At 41.3% G+C, this 19,687-nt stretch overlaps 2 protein-coding genes across 4 annotated transcripts in view; one reads left to right on the top strand and one right to left on the bottom strand.

Moving 5' to 3' along the window:
* Positions 1 to 1,354: 1,354 nt before the first annotated feature.
* Positions 1,355 to 19,498, bottom strand: satb1a (SATB homeobox 1a). Of its 2 annotated transcripts, XM_023287107.3 has the most exons (11): positions 18,992 to 19,498; positions 17,109 to 17,338; positions 16,562 to 16,738; positions 16,345 to 16,471; positions 14,984 to 15,107; positions 13,702 to 13,813; positions 11,598 to 12,133; positions 8,829 to 9,026; positions 8,100 to 8,255; positions 6,206 to 6,409; positions 1,355 to 5,113 (listed from the first exon to the last, which is right to left on the bottom strand). In XM_023287107.3, the coding sequence occupies exons 2-11, from the start codon at positions 17,323 to 17,325 to the stop codon at positions 4,214 to 4,216; spliced, it is 2,751 nt and encodes a 916-aa protein (XP_023142875.1). In that variant the 5' UTR covers positions 17,326 to 17,338; positions 18,992 to 19,498; the 3' UTR covers positions 1,355 to 4,213. The 2 variants fall into 2 exon arrangements, with proteins under 2 accessions (XP_023142875.1, XP_035811686.2); XM_035955793.2 differs by lacking the exon at positions 18,992 to 19,498 and having other exon boundaries at positions 17,109 to 17,878.
* Positions 6,313 to 19,687, top strand: part of kcnh8 (potassium voltage-gated channel, subfamily H (eag-related), member 8) — an 81,134-nt gene continuing 67,759 nt past the window's right edge. The window contains exons 1-5 of one of the 2 annotated variants that reach the window (XM_055017830.1): positions 6,313 to 6,455; positions 8,905 to 9,029; positions 13,682 to 13,780; positions 16,695 to 16,743; positions 17,317 to 17,382. The gene's annotated coding sequence lies outside the window, so the exon portion shown is untranslated. Of the gene's footprint in view, positions 6,456 to 8,904; positions 9,030 to 13,681; positions 13,781 to 16,694; positions 16,744 to 17,256; positions 17,383 to 19,687 lie in introns of those variants that run through there. The other variant, XM_055017831.1, reaches the window with a different exon arrangement.

The following is a 19,687-nucleotide window of genomic DNA, read 5'->3' as shown; positions in this document are numbered from 1 at the left end:
ACCAGAATGTAATCATATTTGCTGCTGTCATTTTCAGAAACATCAAAGTTAGGAATGGAGTGTAGGGTCTGGTTATAATTTGAATATTAAACAAATTATTCACATAGCCATAGAGGTAAAGGTTAGGAAAGTTACTGTTCAGTCAGTCTAATTCCACAGAGGTTAAGGTTAGGATAAAGAAAATGAAGGGAATGACGTTAAGGTTAGGTTAGCAATCCATTATCAAAGGCAGAAAAAAATAACTATAGTCTAAGGTTACAGGACATCACTGTCACCCCTTGAAATTTAATGGAAAGCGGAAATATCGCTGAATTTCAGTTTTGTGAAGTAAAGGTACTCTCTTTGATAATCAGTTTATTAGGTGGTGCTCTCGTGAAAAGCAAGGGTTCCAGAAATGCAGTCCTGTAACTGCGGTGCTGAATCTGCAGCCTCCTGCACTGCAGACACATGCTACCTGATACCAAATACAGATAATCAGTAATCAAGGAGACAGATAACCTGTTTGGAAGCAATACATATTTGAAATAGAAATGAAAATCTCAAAGTCTTTAGCATTTAGAAGAATACAAATTCTAACACGGAAGCTTTATGTAATGCTTTAGTTTTTTTTATGTTTTACATATATTTGATTAAAAGAGAACTTTTTAACCTTTATGCTTCCATGTTGATGTCGCCTGTGATGTGTAACCAATCACATAATGCTGTGGGCATGATAATAGTATAATGACACAAATGCTGAATATTAATGAATAATGTTTATTTCTAGTTAAGCTATAGTACCTTTCAGGGCAAACATAAACTGAGACATAATGGGATATAAAGGCGTACTTATTTAGAATAATTACTTTGTTTATTCATAGACACACGTGGAAATTGTGGAAAGAACTTAGTCTTACAGATCACAGACAGGAAGACTGATTGTCCACACTGAGCTTCGTGGCAGACATGATGTACTGTGTATTCTCTGCATTGTACCGTAGCATTTGTCTTTTTCATTGTCCCTTCTCAGCCACTAGGCAGGCTCAGAAAATAATGCTGAGATTCCTCCAATCACTTGAGATTGCAAAGATAAAACTGCTCAGAAGATTGCAAATCCAGCTACAATTTTATCAGCACATAGACTGCGGCTTTTGGGGTCCTTATTTGCATGAGAAAGGAGACATCATATTGTTGTGTAGAAGAATCTATATAGGAGGTACCGTTCAGAATAAAGAAAAGAATGAAAGAACCCAAGACAGACAGAATGATGATGTTAATATGCATTGGTAAAGCACAAAGTTGTGGTGGATCACAGCACCAAGGAGAAATAAAACACATCATGAATAAGCAAGACCACCAAAGGGGCAGAACAACATGACGGGTAATTAAAACAGTTTTATGTAGACTTAATTACAGCGATTTCTGAGGTCAGCCAAGTCAAGTTTATCTGTGGAGAGCTTTTAACAAACAGCTTTATCACAAAGTGCTTCTAGCAGAAAAAGGCAAAACACAAGAAAACATTAAATCAAAGCAGCGAGATGGTCATGATGGAGGAAAAAAACAGAAGTTCATGGGATAATATATACAGGTGGAGTCATTAAATAACTGGCTTAAATGTGTGCATTAGTAGTGTGTGCTTGTGTTTGTGTGGTGTCGGTAGTGGGGAATTCACACAAAGCAGGAGTAATGACCATCATCACTATTACCATCATCATCACAGGCTTGGCATTTCAAGAGCGCCATTATCATCATTATTATAGCTAATATTACTGATGATGAGGCTTCCGTGGCCTCTCGTTGGCCCAGACTAAGGTATTGTCATGGAAACAGATGACAGAAAGGAGCATAACTTTATTGAATTACTCCGTGAAGCTATTCAAACCAAATGGGGCTTGAATGTTGCATTGTCTGTATAGGAGCAGCAATGTGAAAAGTCCTGAGCAGAGACATATGGCAGTCAGATGCAGAGAAGGAGGGACAGAAACAGGCATGAAAATAGCAGTTCACACAGATAAAATAGAGAAAAGAATAAAACGAGAGAAAAGATAGAAAACACTGTCAGCACTGGAGGGCATGTGATCGTGGAGAGCCACAGATGTACTGGTACAGAGGGGTAATCAACACAAAGGAATACTGTCTGATGGTTGGAAACAATGACATGATTCACAGACAGTAATGTAAGAGAAAATCATCAGTACTAACACTAATGCAGACAGTGGGCTTTAGAACCATTGATTTAATCTTTAATAGATCTTTTACAGCAGGTTTAAAGTAGTAGTTATAAATGAACTTTATTATCTCTCTGCTTGATTCAAAGTGTGATAAATCTTATATACTGTCCTCAAATCCAGTCCTATGCATTGCTATCACATGCAAACTGAATGTTTTCTAAAGTACAGATGTTACCTACAGGTTTTATGCCATTTAAGACGAATGCAACCATCTTATTGTCTGTCAGAAAACAGAAATAGCATGACGGCCTCCAGCTATTTTCTGTGCCCTCACACAGATTTGGTCACAAGGTTCTAAAGGTTAGAAACCTCAGTTTAAGTTTCCTTGTGGGAAATATGATGTGTCACTGTCTGTATGGGAAGTTTCCACTTTTTATTGCAATGAAAGGGATCATCTGAGGAAAAATATATAAATGTAGTTAGAGTCACACATTTGTTTGTTGTTTAACGGTAGTGGTCTAGGCTTACCCAAATATTCTTACTCAGAGTGTTTGTGAAAAAGTGGTTTACTGCTGGAAGGTGGTTGAAATAGATTAAAATGACAAAAACTTAAATATTAGGAAACAGGTAAAGTTAGCATTTTTGCATATGCAATAAGTGCTGTCATTTTCTCTAGATATTTTAGGTGCGTTCTGTCCAGTAGGGCTGATTGCTTTGCAAAAAAAAAAAAAAATCATGTTGTGATTATTTGCAGATATTGTGCTATGAATCCCAATTTTAGCGCAAATTCTAGTAATTTCTTTTTCACCTGGAAAATTAATGGTGATGTGATTTTTGCAACTGTGTGAACCAAACAAGCATGTTATTTCATGTCTAGATAATCTAATTTGTAGACTGGAGCATGTCTTAAGCACCACAGTCCTTCATTTTAAACAATATTTTACGACACATTTTACCTTCATCAAAAAAAAATGCCCCTCCCGTTATTAGATACTGTACTTGGCCATATTGTGATTTTGTTTAATTGTTCAGCCCTATTGTCCACAATTCTTCCTTCATAATGAAATATTAAACACTGTGCACTCTACACTCTCTGTGAACCACAAAATGAGAAAAAGCTTAAGAGACTTTTAAAATAGCAACAGTACATTTTGAGAGGCTTACATTGTGTTCAGATTTGATATCGCGGACAAATGTGAGAAGTAGGACTAGGCATTGACTCATTTCCAGTAGAGATTTTTCACGTGTTATCCGGTTTCGGTAACTCATTTTATTTTCAACCATAATTGTTTTGAAATGATTATGCTTAAAGTTCATTGGATGTCATACTGTATATTGCCATCATGTCAGTAGCATATTGTGTGCGTTACAAAAATCCATTTGTTTTCCTCGTGTACATTTAATTTAAAACAAAATGAGGAAACTTGATATTTAATGTGATTTGACAGATAAACATGAACAGTCAGATTCATGAAGGAAACAGTATTAAGTGACTTAGAGAAAATCTGAGCCAAATGATGTAGCCTTTTAAAACATAATAAAGATAAAATTGGAAATATTCATGATTTTTAAAAAAATGATTGGCAGTGCCACTTTCTACAAGGCATTTCTGGTATGAACATTTCTCCAAAATGTACATCAGTCAACCAACTACTATTACTCTTTTTAAGTAGTGATAAGTAATCTGAGGCTCATTGTCCTGGCTGCCATTATTCCAGACATGTATCTACACACAGAAACATTATCTGTACACATAGTCACAGTAAACTCTGTCTCAAGTGCATTAAGGATCCTCAAATCACAGAACAGCTTTCTATATAAATACATAATATAAGTCTCTGCTTATGAAAGCTGTGGGAGAAATGGTAAGAATTTGTCTTTCCACAGTGTGTATTGTCACACGCCAAAAACAGATCAACACCGAAACACTGTGAATCTGAACTGCAACAATATGCAGTTGAGTTTGTACCAAGGTTGCAGTATATTTGGAGAAGAAAAGCACCTGTTTGTAGCTCACAGGGAACATATGGCTTCTTCAAGCTCTGTCACTGGATGTATGCAGCTTAGATGTAGCTCTCCTGCTCCTCCTTCATAGGAGGAAGGGTTTGAGTCCCGACATCCAGTTCTTTCAAAACAGTTATCTCACTTGTTTCATTTCTCCCTGTTTGCTTCTGCTCCTCCTTTCGTTCTGTCTCAGTCTTTTCGTCGCCTTCCTCTTCCAGTTCCTGTGTAGTTATTTCAACCTGGGAGGGGTTTGGGTCTGTACAGCCATGCTGGTTGTCATGACTGTGTTTAGGTGTCTGGCTGTGTTCAGGGTCCTCGATTTGTCCTTGGTACTGGCTGTTGAAGAAGCTGCGGATGGTGTGTTTTGGTAACCCTAGCTGGGCAGAAAGGGTGTGGACAGCCTCCTCATCTGGGTTGAGGCCCACATCCTGGATGAAGCTCTGCAGGATTCCCAAAGCCTCACTAGACACGTTTAATCCCTCACCTTGCACCTCATCTCGACCTCCATTATTATCTGCTCCAAGGCAAACCCCAGCCCCGCCATGGTCCTCATTCTTCACACTGGGCCACTTCACAGACAGCTTCTCCTTAACCTTGCCCTTTTTGTTGTCTCCAGTGATCTCATCCATGCCTTCCTTGCCTAAATTTCCATCCCTGACCTGCTCACTGCTCTCTGTGCTCTTGTCCCTCACTCTTCCGGGACAACCCCAGTCCCCACCCAGACTGCCCCTGTCTCCTCCTCCTCCCCCCTCGACCCAGTCCTTACTGTCCCCTCTCTCACTGCTACTGCTTCTGCCCTGCAGACGTATTCTGAGGTGCCCCCAAGTGGCCCCAGCATCGGACTCGGCTGGTGATGCGGTGCAGGGTTGCCGTGGAGACAGGTGAGGTCCGGCCTCAGGCTGCAGGGGTTGATGGGGTTGAAGATGGTGTTGCTGTGGCATCAGGGAGTTGCGTTGGTACTGATGACAGAAATTAGAAGTAATTAGAGTAAAAAGTAGTAGTTAATAGGCTAATTTCCATTATGGTAATGTGTATGTTAGTGTTTAATTTTAATTGTATGGAATGAAATAAAAATAATGTTTTTGCATGATCTGAAGTGATATGTTTCAAATATCAGGAATATATATATGTGTGTGTGTGTGTGTGTGTGTGTGTGTGTGTGTGTGTGTGTGTGTGTGTGTGTGTGTGTGTGTGTGTGTGTGTGTGTGTGTGTGTGTGTGTATATATATATGTATGTATATGTGAATATAACCTTCTTTATTGACCGTATCCTGATTCTAAATGTATAATCTGATTTTAACTGAGGTTACATTATTAATTTACAGAATATCACCTAATATCATCTTCTTATTATTGTGTTAGTTGAAGACACAGTCAGTGGGGCTTTGACCACATTTATCTGAATCTGCACTGTGTGTACATATTAGCTGGGTACCAATATGAGCCAAGACAGGACATGCTAATCTGGTAACAAATCAAAGCTAGTGTGGGTCGTTTGAGCTGAATCTGCTTAGTTTTCATTTATGAGGTTGTCTGCAATGCAGCCATCCAGAGCTGATATCTGCAGAGCAGATCAGAATCTGAACCTGATCATGTATAGTTGCCTTTTTTTGTCTAATATTGCAATAGCATGCCATGCAACATACTGTACTCACTGTGGCTTACAAAGTCATGCACAATCAGTTTTTTGCATGTTAACAGTGAGTCTGTGCTATAATCAAGCCATCAATCAAATGTACAAGTAATGGAAGTGAAAGAAAAAAAATAATCAGCCTCATGGATCATTGCTTAATGTGGTAATCATCTTTGTTTCTGACATCTTTGGCATTTAGCTGTCATTACTGTGCTGTTTTTCCGTTGCACACCCATGAGATCTATTGGCATTCACTGTGATGAATTTTCTTTGTATTCTCTTCTTTCTATGTTGCTGTTTTATAGTTAGCAACATAGTATGAAAATCAACTCTGTACATCTGATGATTATCTACCAAGTCCAGAACAGCTGTCTGTGTGTGATAATGCTGTATTTGTCTTGTCTTTTTGTAGGCTTACCAGTGTATTGTCGTTGCTGAGCAGTGAGAGCCTGTCAGCGCAGTGCTGCTGTGTTGTCATGTTGCTGCTCTCCTGCTCATAGATGGCATCTCGTTCAGTCTGCGACAGGCTGAGGAACCGCTGGATCATGCACAGGTTCTCCCACAGGGTCCGGTTCTCTGGACTGGGATCCTCCTTCCAGCGCAGCAGCTCACACAGCCAGCCCTACAGGAGGAGGATACAGCACACACACAGTGACCTTTGTGTGGAGGTATGTGTCAGACATGAAACAGTCTGTCCTTCACCCAGAGGTCAAGCAGCTGTGTCAGCACACATGTATACTTCAGATGTGCTCTTTAACAATGACCCTGACACCCATTGAACTCCTCTGTAGCACATCTGTCCATTAGCCATGCAATATTAACAAGCTCATCTTCATATTTTTTTATGAATATATGTTGACATTACTGTCTGCAAATTGATCCCACAGACATCTACCAACTTATGCTAACCTCACTGTGCAAAATGCACAGACTAAAAGGTGCATGTTTGTCCAATGCCAAGTAAGTAGAAAAATTTCAAACAGGTAGAATAATGTATTAGTATATACAAATTTATCTATTCATTAAGCATATTTTTGGAGAAATATTTTTCACAAAGTAATAATTTTAATAGATGTTAGTGGTTACAACAGCAAAGTTGTGGGTGATTGATCTATACACCAAAATTTCCAGTTATTTTCTTTACACATTGACTCAAAACCGGTTTCTGTTTATTGTCAATACACAAACATGAGCAAATAAAAGAGATCGGGATATCTCAGATAAATCTGAAGATGCTCAACTGGCTAATCTGAAGATCATAGTGAGATTTCCTCATCAGCTTGAATTGTTTCTGCATCACGAGGGAAGAAACTTGTGAGTGGCAGATTGAGGAACATAAAGCCAAGCAGGTTTTCAGATTCATGAACTGGAGCATGATTATACTTGCAAGCAGGCTGATATGCTCACACACACACTCACACACACACACATACACCTGGCTGTAGCCCAACTCTAGCACACAATGCCATCCAGATGCACAGTGCAGATAGAACAGAGAGATCCAGCATGGTTCTGCCTGCCAAACAACCGGGTAATACAGAGACAGAGAGAGGGAGATGGGGGGGAATAGAGAGCGAGAGATAGAGCAAAAGAGAGCGTAGAGAAAGTAAGGTAAAAATGGAGGCCAGCAAAGAGATAGAAAAGGAACCTCAGGGGTTTGGGCCACCTGGCTTTACTGGCATAACCGCTGAATGACCTCTAAACATCTTAATGATGAGGACAGAGAGAGAGAGCAAATTTCCAGAAAGAAAGAAAGAAAGGAAGAAGTTAAAAATTGGAGGTACGCTCGAGAGGAAGAGAAAACGAGACAGCTAAAATCCCCCCATTCCATGAAGGGAAATTATCCTCAAAACAAAAGGCAATAACAAGCTTATGGGGCCGCTATAAAAATGAGAACAATAAACACTCAAATCGTGCTTGTGTGCATATTTGTATTTGTGCATTTGTGTGTCTGTGTGCGCTTGTGTAATGGTGTGTAGTTGCATGTGCTTGTACAGTATGTCTGTGTGCACAAGTAAACGGTGTGTGTGTGTGTGTGTGTGTGTGTATGCCGACTATTAAAGTGATAATTTAGGACACAATAGCAGTCTGATGCACTGATGATAGTCCTCTGCAGAGTACAGCTGCTGGTTGATTATCTGGGCTTTCCTCCACATGCACACTAGCCATCCCTGCTTCAGCTCAGGAGATGGAGTCATCATCATAGCTGCTAAATTTGTACATGTGATCAAGCAGTGGAGACGACTGGGCAGCAATATGTACGGCTTCGGCATTAGACTCTGTTAGATTTACATTAACAAGAAAGCAAGTACCTGACTCTTGGAGGCGGCCACCTTAGCAAACAGAGCCTGAGATACCTTGGCTCTCTTCATCTCATGCTGAATCTCCTCATAGATGGAAGCACTGACACTGAGAATGCAACTGTCTGTCCTCAGCCCTCTGTCTGCTGTAATTGGGGACAGTCTTGCCTGAAAAGACGCAAACGAAAAGAAAGAAGATCAAGTTCAAATACAAGCTGCACAAAGTAGACTAATGGGCAGTGGGATGAAACTAAAACAGAGCGCAGACAAAAGTTTTCAGAAATGTGAAGCCAGTGAGAGATCGTGTTCTTTATGTGGCCCCAGGGGTGCTTGTATTTGGGGGGAAGAATGGTTGACAAAAATCTGCAGACCTCACAGAAGAAGGACTCACTCGAGCTATTAGAGCTCACACAGTTCATATCATCTTTCCTGCAGTTTTGGAAAATCAAATAACAGAAGCAAAAAAAATAATAATCTGATGCGTTGGTTAGTGGGCAGTCCAAGAGAAGTAAAGCCAGTTAGTATCAGTATATCAAGACCTCTTTCTAAACTAATAAAATCACACAAATAATAGTCAGTAGTCATACTAGTATCCTGAAGGCAATGTTTGTACACATACACACAATTCGTCAGTCTAACGGAACTCTTTTATGAGCAGAAACTCATTAGTTCAAACAATTCACAGCAGCTTTGCGAGGCTGACTTTTGATTTCACATCTTTCAGTGTTTCTGCCCGCTGACCTGTGTGGATCTGGGTGGTGTGTTGTTGCAGCTGGGAGTGAACCCAGTCAGACTTCTCTCCTTCTCCTCCTGGTAGAATCGTTCCCTCTCAGCTTCGGGGAGCTGCAGGAAGCTGTACATGGCCCGCAGGTTGACCAGCAGAGACTGAGAGGCATGTTTGGGGTCTTCCTCCTTTCGTAGGATCTCTGAGAGCAGGCCCTGGTAAACACACACAAACACACCTAAGATCACACTCATTGCTCAGTATAATTAAGTAAAACACGGTGATGCATCGTTGTAAGCAGAAACCGGGATTTTAATGTAGATTTGTAGTTGAAAACGGGGTAATGTTTGGTCTAAACACAATCTTTTACGCCTGCTAAAACACGGTTAGAATGTCTGTCTGGTCATTCTGATCACTGGTTCAGTTGTAGGTTGAAAAAGACGCACTATTGATTAGCGTGAAGGAATTTCTCCAATGTCATGAAGAAACAAGTCAAAAATATTAAGTTGGTAGTTTAGAAGTGAAGAAAATGAAAATATAGCAAAGATGATTAATAGTGACTAATTAATGTAAGGCTTTAGTATTTTTCAGTGGTTCAAAGAGTTTTTGAGGTACTCTGATTTTATATATAAAAATCCTATATCAATGCATGCATAAACCTAAATCTTCAATTTTATATTGCAATAGTACATGAAATGTGATGTGGATAGAGAAGTAACTTCGGTGCATTTAATGTTTTACTTAAAATCTCATGAATATACATAAATATGGTTGTGTGCTGCCCACCAACAAGAGCTTTATATTTTAACATAAGGTAAGAAATTGCGTGATTACTGCTGTAACACACACACACACACAAGTAAGTAGAGTTACAGATTTGACTACAAAGGCAGAATGTGTCCTCTGCTCTTCCAGAATAAGCACTTTAAGGCTGTGGTGTGTATTTTTATCTTCTTCAATAAGTAAGTAGTAGTAAGTAAATAATTTCTCACTTGGACCTTGATGAAAATTTTAACTCTTGAAAATCCTGGTGAAATGCGGTTTAACTGTGATCCTTCATCCAACATCCTGTAAAAGTGCTCAGTGGGATGCATGCAGCGTCACACTCATTTAGAGATACTGATGTATACTGTTCTTGGATTCATATTTTTAGGAAACGGTTGGTGGTTTAAAGCTGCCATTGGGGAATTTACAGACTCTAAGAAACAATCTGACTCCTAACTCTTACATACAACCACAACTAATTGCTTTACAGTTTGATTTTGTATGGATGAATCAAACACAATATAATGCTTGAATTAGTGATCTTTTGGGGTGTTGTTGGCTGGATTTACTTTTGATGGGGTTAGACCAGTGGTTTAAACCTGTTTCCAGTTGATGTCTGTAGCTTTATATCTAGCAAACAGATATGAGAGTTACTGATCCTCTTATTTAACTCTAAACTGCAACATTTTTTCAAAGCGGAGAAAAAGAAAACATTCAGTTGGACAGTAGAATGACAGATGTCCAATGTGGAGCCAAATGCACAGATAACCCTGATTTCTTTTCCTTGGTACTGTATGCTCAACGTGTCAGCATATAGTAAAACTCAGTTCAACGGCCTAGAAATCTCTTATGCATCACACATACAGGAGATAAACCTCATAAGAAAAATTATGTATACTTTAATTGTTTTTATGCAAAAGCTGCCTGAAGAATTTTCTCACAAGCTCCCCATATCCAACTATGGATCCTATTCAAAGAGGCATCCAAAATCTTGCAGTTTAGTGTTTCACAGCCAGTTCCTTGTCACTGCTAAGCGTTCTACTCGCCTGTACAGCTAGCATTATTCTGCGTGTATCAGTCTATACAAGCACCACATATGCAAATTGTAGGGCTTCCTTCCTGAAGCAAAATCAGATTTCACGCTGGCAGAAGAATGGCAAGCGAGGAAACAGCCTTCTTATTCAAATCATGGATCACCGTTGGATCGACCCGGCAAGCCCTGCCTTCCAAAGAGACGGGGGCTTTATGTGAATCAGATGACAAATGCTTCCTTCACTTCTAGATGACATTGTGGCATCATGCCCAACTTGCATGGCTGGCACCAGAGCACCTTGGACTTGGCAACGGGGAAACACGGGGGTGGATAATAACTAACTCGGCTTATTGTGATGAAAATGATAATGATGGTAATAATAATAATAACAACGGGCTTAGCCTGTCCTTTGAGCCCCATTTCTGTGGGCGCGTTGTTGCATCTGAGATGACGTGCACAGAAAATGTAGGATTTTAGTGTTGGAGACGATCGTAGAGGGAGATATGAATTCAAAATGAGGGACTCCATTGAGTAAAGAAAGGGAAATATGAAAAAATAAAGATTCAGTAACCCGAATGAGTTAGAGACTAAATGAATAGAAGGGTCGCCAGTGTGAAAGGTGGCAAGATGGAAGGACGGTGAGATAGGAGAAGAGGTAGGGAGGGAGACAGCATTTCTCCGAGGGGTTGTGATTAGTTGGCCTAGCAGCTGCTTCAGTGCTGGCACCAGCTTTGTGCTGCAGAGAGCTGGCACAAACACACACACGCACACACACACACACACACACACACACACACACACACACACACACACACACACACACACATACATACACACATGCACAGGGGGAGGGGGCACTGCGGCAAAGGCCATGCCAATGTGCCAACCATCAAACGCACATATTCACAGACGGCATTATCGCTGCAATCGCCACACCAGAAAACACAGGAGGTAATAACCACCAAACTGCCCCTTCCTCCTGACATACCTGGGTCCTGTTAAAGGCCACCCGAGCAAAGATGGCCTGGGAGATGCCTGCTCGCTTCAGTTCTTCCCTCACACACTGGTAGATGTCACTTGGCACGTCTGTGGGTCCCAAAGAAGACCCTGCAGAAGTCTGATTTTGCAGCCCGGCCGCAGGGCCTCCCCCTGGGCCGCACTGTACCTGCTGTGGGGTTTGGGAATCCGGGGCTTTGGAAAAGACCTTGGCAGGGGACCTCCCTACAGGCGGGTGGTTGAGATACTGCTGCGGTGACGATGAGAGACTCTGGCCGGCTAACATGCGGCTAACAGCGTACTGCTGGTTGAGAAACTGGGCCATCACCAGCTGCTGGTTGACCATGTGGGAGCTGAGAGGCTGAGTTACCAGACCGGGAGGGTGCAGACTGAGGGGGGAGCGACCGTGTATGTTGGCTACAGCTGCACGAGGGAATATAAGCGTCGAGCTCGGATCGGTGGGGCTACTTGTGACTGGCTGCTGGGTGAGGGTGATATGTGTGGACTGGTCAGAAAAAGTGTCAGTCTCTGGGGAAAGGAGAAGGAAAGCAAAGACAGATATGCGATTATTAACACTTTAAATACTACAAATGAGTCCCAAATCAATAGTACAGACTAATTGGAGGCTGATTTTGAGTATTTATATTCAGACTGGAAAACTAACAAAAGAACATTCTCAGAATACTTTCTACCTGTGGTCAGTTTTCAATCCCATACACTAAGAAAATAGTGGAGGTATCCACAGCTGGAAAAATTGCAATAAACTGTGTCTGGCAGTGAAACATCTTGGAAAGAAAATATTGAACTGCAAAAAACAAGGCGGTTTGCTTTTTTCTTTTTGTCAATTTGCAGTCACATTTGAAAAATTGCAGTGTGATTATGTATGACACTGTGGCTAGAAAAAGTAGATTTACTTTGGAATTACCAATTTTTTTCTGCATTAACTGGTCATGAAATAAAATCTGAGCTTCATCTAAGTCACAAGTACAAATAAACAAAATTTGTTAACCTCTGTTGAGGGCCTTCAGCAGTATCTCTGTTGGGTCTGATCTCTAACTGGGCTACTCCGTAAGGTGATTTTTCTTTCTTTGAAGCCATTTTGTGGCAGATTTAGGCTCCCTGTCTTACCCTATCACACAGTTTCTACTGAGTTTCAGCTGGAGGACATCCATCCTGTCATTATCCTGTATGATACCTTGACAAAATTGGAAATGTATGTTCCACTTGATGATGGCAAGCCCATAAGTAGCAAAGCAGCTACAAATGCTGTATCTTTGGGATGATGTTTTTGTGTTGGTATGCTGTGACCTTTTAATGGCGTACATGCAGCATGTTCTCCCCAAGTGATTTTACCTTAGTTTCATCAGTCAAACACAAAATTTCCCTGGTGTATCGTGGAGGGTCAAGGTGGGAGAACGAACAGAGGCTTCCTCTGTAAAGTCATGCACCATAATTAGTGTATGCAAGACTCATGAACAGAGATGGTAACCTTTAGCAGTTAGTCTGGCCTTCTTGTTTAGTCATCTTCACAAAGTGCCCACATATAGGAAGAGTCGCCTGAATTATCTGCATTTATTGTCTGTCAGTCAGAGAGCAGACGGATCAATGTCTAAGATTATTTTGTAACTCTTTCCAGCTGAGTTGTCTTATCTGTGAGGCCTGGTTGACATCAGCAGATGGTGTTTTTATGAGTCAGTATAGTTCTTTCAGCCACATCCAATCTCGTTTCATTAATTAGACTCCAGGTTTGATGACTCTAGTTAGAGTTTCTAGGTGTAATTAGCCTCATTCACATACTGTGAATGTTTAAATAATATATTTCATTTGGACAGTATGTAGATTGTTGTTCTCAGTTAAAATAGATTGTGTTTGTTCAGAATTGTAACTAAGATGAAGCTCTGAACATATTTTAATTGACTGTATTTTCATATTTCTGAAATGGCAATGTGTTGATATTTTTTTTTGTATTGTGACTGTCAAAGACACCTCGTATTTACCATATGCTGCATATGTTTTGTATGTCAAATTGATTTGGAACATGGAGTAAAACTTAACATGCACATTCAATGTTCACAGGCGTGACTGTAATCCCTCACCCTTGAAGCATTTGGACTTCTTGAAGTGCTTGTACCATCGACCAAACTCATGACACTTGGCAGCTGACACATTTGCATAGTAAGTGCTATTTACAATAGATGATATCATACTCTGAAACAGAGGGGAAAAGACAATAGAAATTCATTACATTTTCCAGGCTCCTGCTATGGGCGGTCTGGGTGTCTCAGCTGTTCACACATCTGATATTAATGAACTCCGATCTGTGTTATTAAAAAGACCCCCAGGTAAATAGGATAATAAAGACAGATGAGTGTGTCAGTGTGTGAGAGCTGTGTGTGTTTCCATACGTGTGTGTGTGGTGAAACAAAACACTAGAGGTCATCAGAGACTGTCTCACACGCACACACACATATACACACACACACATATACACACACACACACACACACACACACACACACACACACACACAGACACAGTTTTTCCCTAAAGACCATCCTGTGCAATCTTTACATCTGATTACACCTTTCATCTTCTCATATTTATTTTAATCTGCTTCTTGCAAACAAGAGAGGGGGGTTAAGGGAGTGATATGAGGGGGGGGGGGGGAGATGGGGGAGGAAGGATTGGCTTGTATCTGATCTTAACACTGCAGAGAAGGAGGAATATGAAGCAGAGAGAGATAGTGAACATTTTCCCTTTATCAAACCGTAGATGTCCTACGCACCCTCAGGCAAAATAACTGATAGACTAAGTTGATAATTATGAATATTCATAAAGAGGCCTTCCCCAAACACGGCATGATTAATGTAAATTATTTCTGCACTTGTGTCTGTATTTGCTTAATTAAACACGCAAGAATTGAGGAAAGATCTTAAAACCAGATTTGGATGTTATTGCTGAATCAGTCAAGAGTGCAGAAAAAGCTAAATAGCAATGAGTGAGTGATGGACAGATAGCGTGAGCGAGTGTGAGACGGCTGGTGAGGCGGACAGACAGATAGTAAGGATGACAGACAGACAGACAGGCTGGCAGTCGACAGGATTCAGATAGGCAGCAGCCCAGGCAGTGTAGCTTTTTAAGAGATAGCCATCTCTCTTTATCTGCCTCTCTCTCCTGTGCTCTGCCCCCCCACCTTATCTAGCTCTGCATCTGGAGCTCCTGTCTAACTATTGGACCACACGCTTGCTCTTTGTCCTGCGTCAGAGTAGACACAAACACACACAGGACATGGAAGGGCAAAGACATTACATGCACATTTTGAACTTAAGTCAAATTTGTCTTTTTTTTGTCTGCTCGCTCTATATGTGTGTCTTCTACCTGGGACAGTGGACACTCCTTGGCCAGGGTACTCTGGTTCATGTCCTTGAGGAGCTCCTTCAGAGCGTTTCTCACTGTCGAGTGACTCCACTGCTCTGCTGGCAAGTCCTCCAGTTTGGGGTAGCTAAGCGAAGAGCAAAGAAAAGACACTGAACTGCAGTATTTTTATATATATTGTAGTTTTAAAGCTGGGCGCTCCAGCTCTGCTCTCCTTTTTGTCTCTCCCCCCTTCACCCTCACCCCAACTGGTCGAGGCAGATGGCCACCCTCCCTGAGCCTGGTTCTGCTGGAGGTCTCCTCCTGGTAAAAGGGAACCAGTCCTCTCCACAGTCGCCATATGCCTGCTCATGGGAATCTTCCGATTCATTTGGTTTTCCATGTGTAGTTTTGTAGCCTCCAATTTTTAAATTAGTCAGGCAAATCTCCATAATTAGTAATACTGTAGGCTTGCACCATTTCATTTCTATTAAATGGTACAACCCAGCAACCCTTAAATTTTATATTATTTAGAATTTTGTATTTTTAATTATCATTTTTAATATTATTACTATGTGGTAAAGTTGCAGGGTCAATCTAATTTCTATGCAAGAAAGCAGTTTGGCTTGACAGCTGTTGTTTTAAATGTGCTATATAAATAACAGTGACTCAACTTGACTTAAGTATTGAACTTTCAAAAGACTTAAAGACTTCCCATAATGTAAATCAAAGGTGTCTTTCATTAGATACTAGACTAGGTTATCTTCTTAGATGTTAGAAACTAAAATGAAAGCCACAGAAGATTTTATACAATTGTTTTCACAGGCTCAGTAGTTCTTTATGTGATGAGTAAACTCAACCTCGTGTAAAGTCAGCAGAAGATATCCCTAAAAACTATCTCCTTGCATGCTATATATGTAAGATCCCAGGCACGTATCCAGTCTAACGGAGAGCTGAGTTGTTGACAGCACTGCAGTCATCACACTCAGACTTTTATTCACACTCACAGCATGGACTTCTTGTCTAAATACTGAACCACATGCATAAAATGACTAATGTGTTGAAGAGAGCACACACACGCATGCACACACACACACACACACACACACACACACACACGCACACACGCACACGCACAGTGTAAATGAATGTCTGGGCTGTGAGAAGAAACTAAACACTTCAAATGTCACACACTTGTGGCACACGGAGATGTTTGAGTAGAACAGAGGAATAATTAATGGCATTAATAACACATGCTTTCCCTGCTATATGTCTGAATGTCTTCTAAGAAAAAAAAAAGGCGTATGTTAACTTTGACTCCACACAGACAGCATGCAGACAGAGCCTGACTAGAACTGTAGGCAGATGCAATATCTGCTCTGTACCTGTGCAGTTGTATTTTAAGGGTGATAACATGGTGAACATCCTGCAGCATATCAGCCACTGTGGCATCTGGAGCATCTGTTACACAGGACAGAGGCACCGGGTTCCACCTTCCCACCTGGATCAGACCTGAACACACACACACACACACACAAAAGTGAAAACTGAAAATGCTTCAAGGCGTAGCTGTGTTGTCTATGAATTGTGTGTGTTCTGTACCTTTAGCCTGTGCAGCAGAGCTGTGTGAGTATCCCAGTGTGAGCAGGGCCATCTCTATGAGCTGGTTAAACAGCAGATCTCTCTTGACCAACACAAACTCAGCATGCTCTTCCCTCCTCTCTCCCTCCAACAGGCTTTCCCTGTGCTCCACCACGCAGAACACCGGCAGCAGGCTCCCTGAGGTGACACAAATGATTTCATGCAGCATGACATTTGGGGATGTAGTCATAAATAGTTCGCTAGCTTATAAAGTAGTGATTAATTCCATTGTCATTTCACAAGCATTTTTTTTCTCACAACATATAATGCAATTCGTGTTTTTGAGTTTCTTCTTCAAAATCTTTATGCATCAGAACATAATCGTAGTCAGAGTAACATTTACAGTGATGGTAGGACAACCCTCAGTTCACCAGGAGTCACTGCACTGAAGATCCAATCTGTACAGCTTCAAGTAAATGTGACTAAAAATATCTTTTAGAAGCAAAACCCCTCTGGGCGCCTCCTTTGCATCTATTCTTTAAACCCTTCCCCGTTTCAGCCCGTGTACCTCTGGTGTGCCAGCTCTTGCCCTGTGGCCTCGCTGCCGTGGGTTTCTGGGCCAGGCAGGGGTTTATGGCCACAGGACTCCCCTGCCGGCTCATCTCCTGGCTCGAGGGTCCCACCTCGTGTTGTTCCAGTCGAGCCAGCTTAGCAGGAGGGGCCCGCGGGTCAACAACAAGATCACAGCCCTCTGATTTCTTGATTCCATTGCACAGGGGATCCATCTGTGGTGTCACACTGTTATGGAGATGGAGACAGTTAAACATCAAAGACTGGACAAGGTAACCTCACACACATCACTTAGTGGGGAAGATCGGGGGAAAAGATAACATGTATTGCGTTTGGCTAAATAATTTAAACAGTATCAGAGTTAGAATAATCATGCTTTTTTTTTTTTTTTACAAGTGACACACACATCTCTGCTACACATGTGAACACTCTTTATTTTTATTTTTCTGCGACCTACTTTTCTTGAACAATGCCACGCAGAAAAGTATAATGAGTGAAAGGTTCCCACTGACCTCTGGGGTGGCGTGAATTGTAAAAGACAGATGGTTAGCTGTAAGTTGCTTGAAAAGCCAATTTAAACGTAATTAATTCAGTGCAATAGTGTTATAAGTGGATGCTGTAGATCTATATAATTGATGGATATCCACACATCTGTCCATCTATTGATCCGTCATGGAACCATCCATTCATCATGGAAGGCAGGATCAATACATAGTTGAATAGATAAATATGGATACGATCCACCGATCTATTTCTTTCCATCCATAATAGATGAAGGATAAATATGTATGTGTGGACATAAACCTACATCACAGATGGATGGAAAAGTATCCATAGAGGTCTAGTTATCTTTCATTTATCAGTCTATCATCACTTAATATTCAGATTGATGGACAGATGGATCTAGCTAGACGGAGTATTTTCACAACAATATATGCAATATATGAATATTGACAGGAGACTGTCAGTCATTGGCAAACTTGTTGTTGACAATGGATCAAAAACATATTCATGAGCTACAGAACATAGTTTGGGAGCCAAAAGTCTGCCGGAGCTCAATCTGTTTGATGGATGTCTCACTCTGTAGCAAAAAAAAGTTACGATAATCACTTTTTAAATGTCTATATTATTATAAAAGTAACCCCTAAATACCATTTTCTATGAGTTGGGCACATTTTTCAAAAACGGTTGTTATAATAGTGTGAAGTTGGATTGGGATCTTTGCATACAACTCACTGAATGAAAAACAATTGTGAAAATAGATTTCTTTACACAACACTCTTTGTGATGGCTCTCCACGAAAACACAACCAAACTCTAAAATTTAAAGAATTTAAATTTAAAGAGAGGTTGTTTTCTGGCAATGTGGTAAACTGATCATCATGCGTAACCATGGTGATACTCTGGTGCTCTGACCTAATGTTTTGTTTCCAAAGAATATTACACATATTTTAAAATAAGTTTTGCAGTGACAAACAGAGTCATTGTAACTAATGTTCTGTCTGAATATGCCCATCATCACTAGACGGCAATTAAATAATTGCACTCTAAGTGCACATTTATTTCTGTACCTGTTAAGTGCCAGGAGGAAAAAAACTGTCAATCATTTAACAGTTGTGTCTAACAAGTAGCCTGAATTCAGAAAGCACACAAACACAGTCATATCTGAAGGATATTCCTTTCAGCAGTGACCTTCACTCAGATGCAGCGATTAGAAAAACCGTCTAAATCCAGTAGAAGTCCACTGGATGCGCCAGTGCAGTTTCCCATAATGAACCCTGCTGTCATCTCCGGACGCGCCGCTGCGATTCACTTCGTTTTTAGCACCTAAACGAGCGCTAATCATGTGATCCTGATGAAGTTTGATCGAGGTGAAACCAACCTGTTTCAGTCGGCACAACGTGCACGCCCGGCCTGCTATCATACATCAACAGTCCGTTCCTGGAGACACCGGCTGTATCCATATGTTTTGCTCGCTTCCATTGATCTCCAGCTGAGGAACGGATCTCCCGTGCGCTCCCGTGCGTCCTCTTCCTTACAATAAATCGCTCGTTTAACACCGAAATCACCTCGTGTTTACTGTGTGAGTAGTTCTGTGCCTCTGCCCTCCCTTGTTCTCCGGCGGCGCGTCGCTTTTCCGATGAAACGATAAATTGGCCTCAGCGCAAGTTGTGAGCGACCTCCCATCCGGAGCGCCGGGACACGCTGCCTGTGTGGAGGAGAACAATGCGCGGCGAGGAGCTCCTGTAGGAGGATGACAGGCTTCCGATGATCATATATATGAGGCTGCACCGCTGACTCCGGGACAGCAGTTGTTGGTTACACTTCAAAGCCTTGTGCGCACACGGAGAGAGAGAAAGAGAGAGAAAGAGAGAGGGCGAGAGAGGGAAAGGGAGAGAGAGAGACCCCCCAACACACACACTGCACACACACACACACACACACACACACACACACTGCACACACAGTCTCAGAAATACACGGCCCCAGCTGCATTAACATATGGTGTAATAATGAATTCACTAGCGCGCTCCGTAAATGTATTAAATGTGACAATTGCGCATAAATCTATTTATTA

Source organism: Amphiprion ocellaris, chromosome 15 (assembly GCF_022539595.1).
Source record: "Amphiprion ocellaris isolate individual 3 ecotype Okinawa chromosome 15, ASM2253959v1, whole genome shotgun sequence".
Lineage (NCBI taxonomy): Eukaryota > Metazoa > Chordata > Actinopteri > Pomacentridae > Amphiprion > Amphiprion ocellaris.
This window is presented reverse-complemented; position numbering and strand designations above follow the sequence as displayed.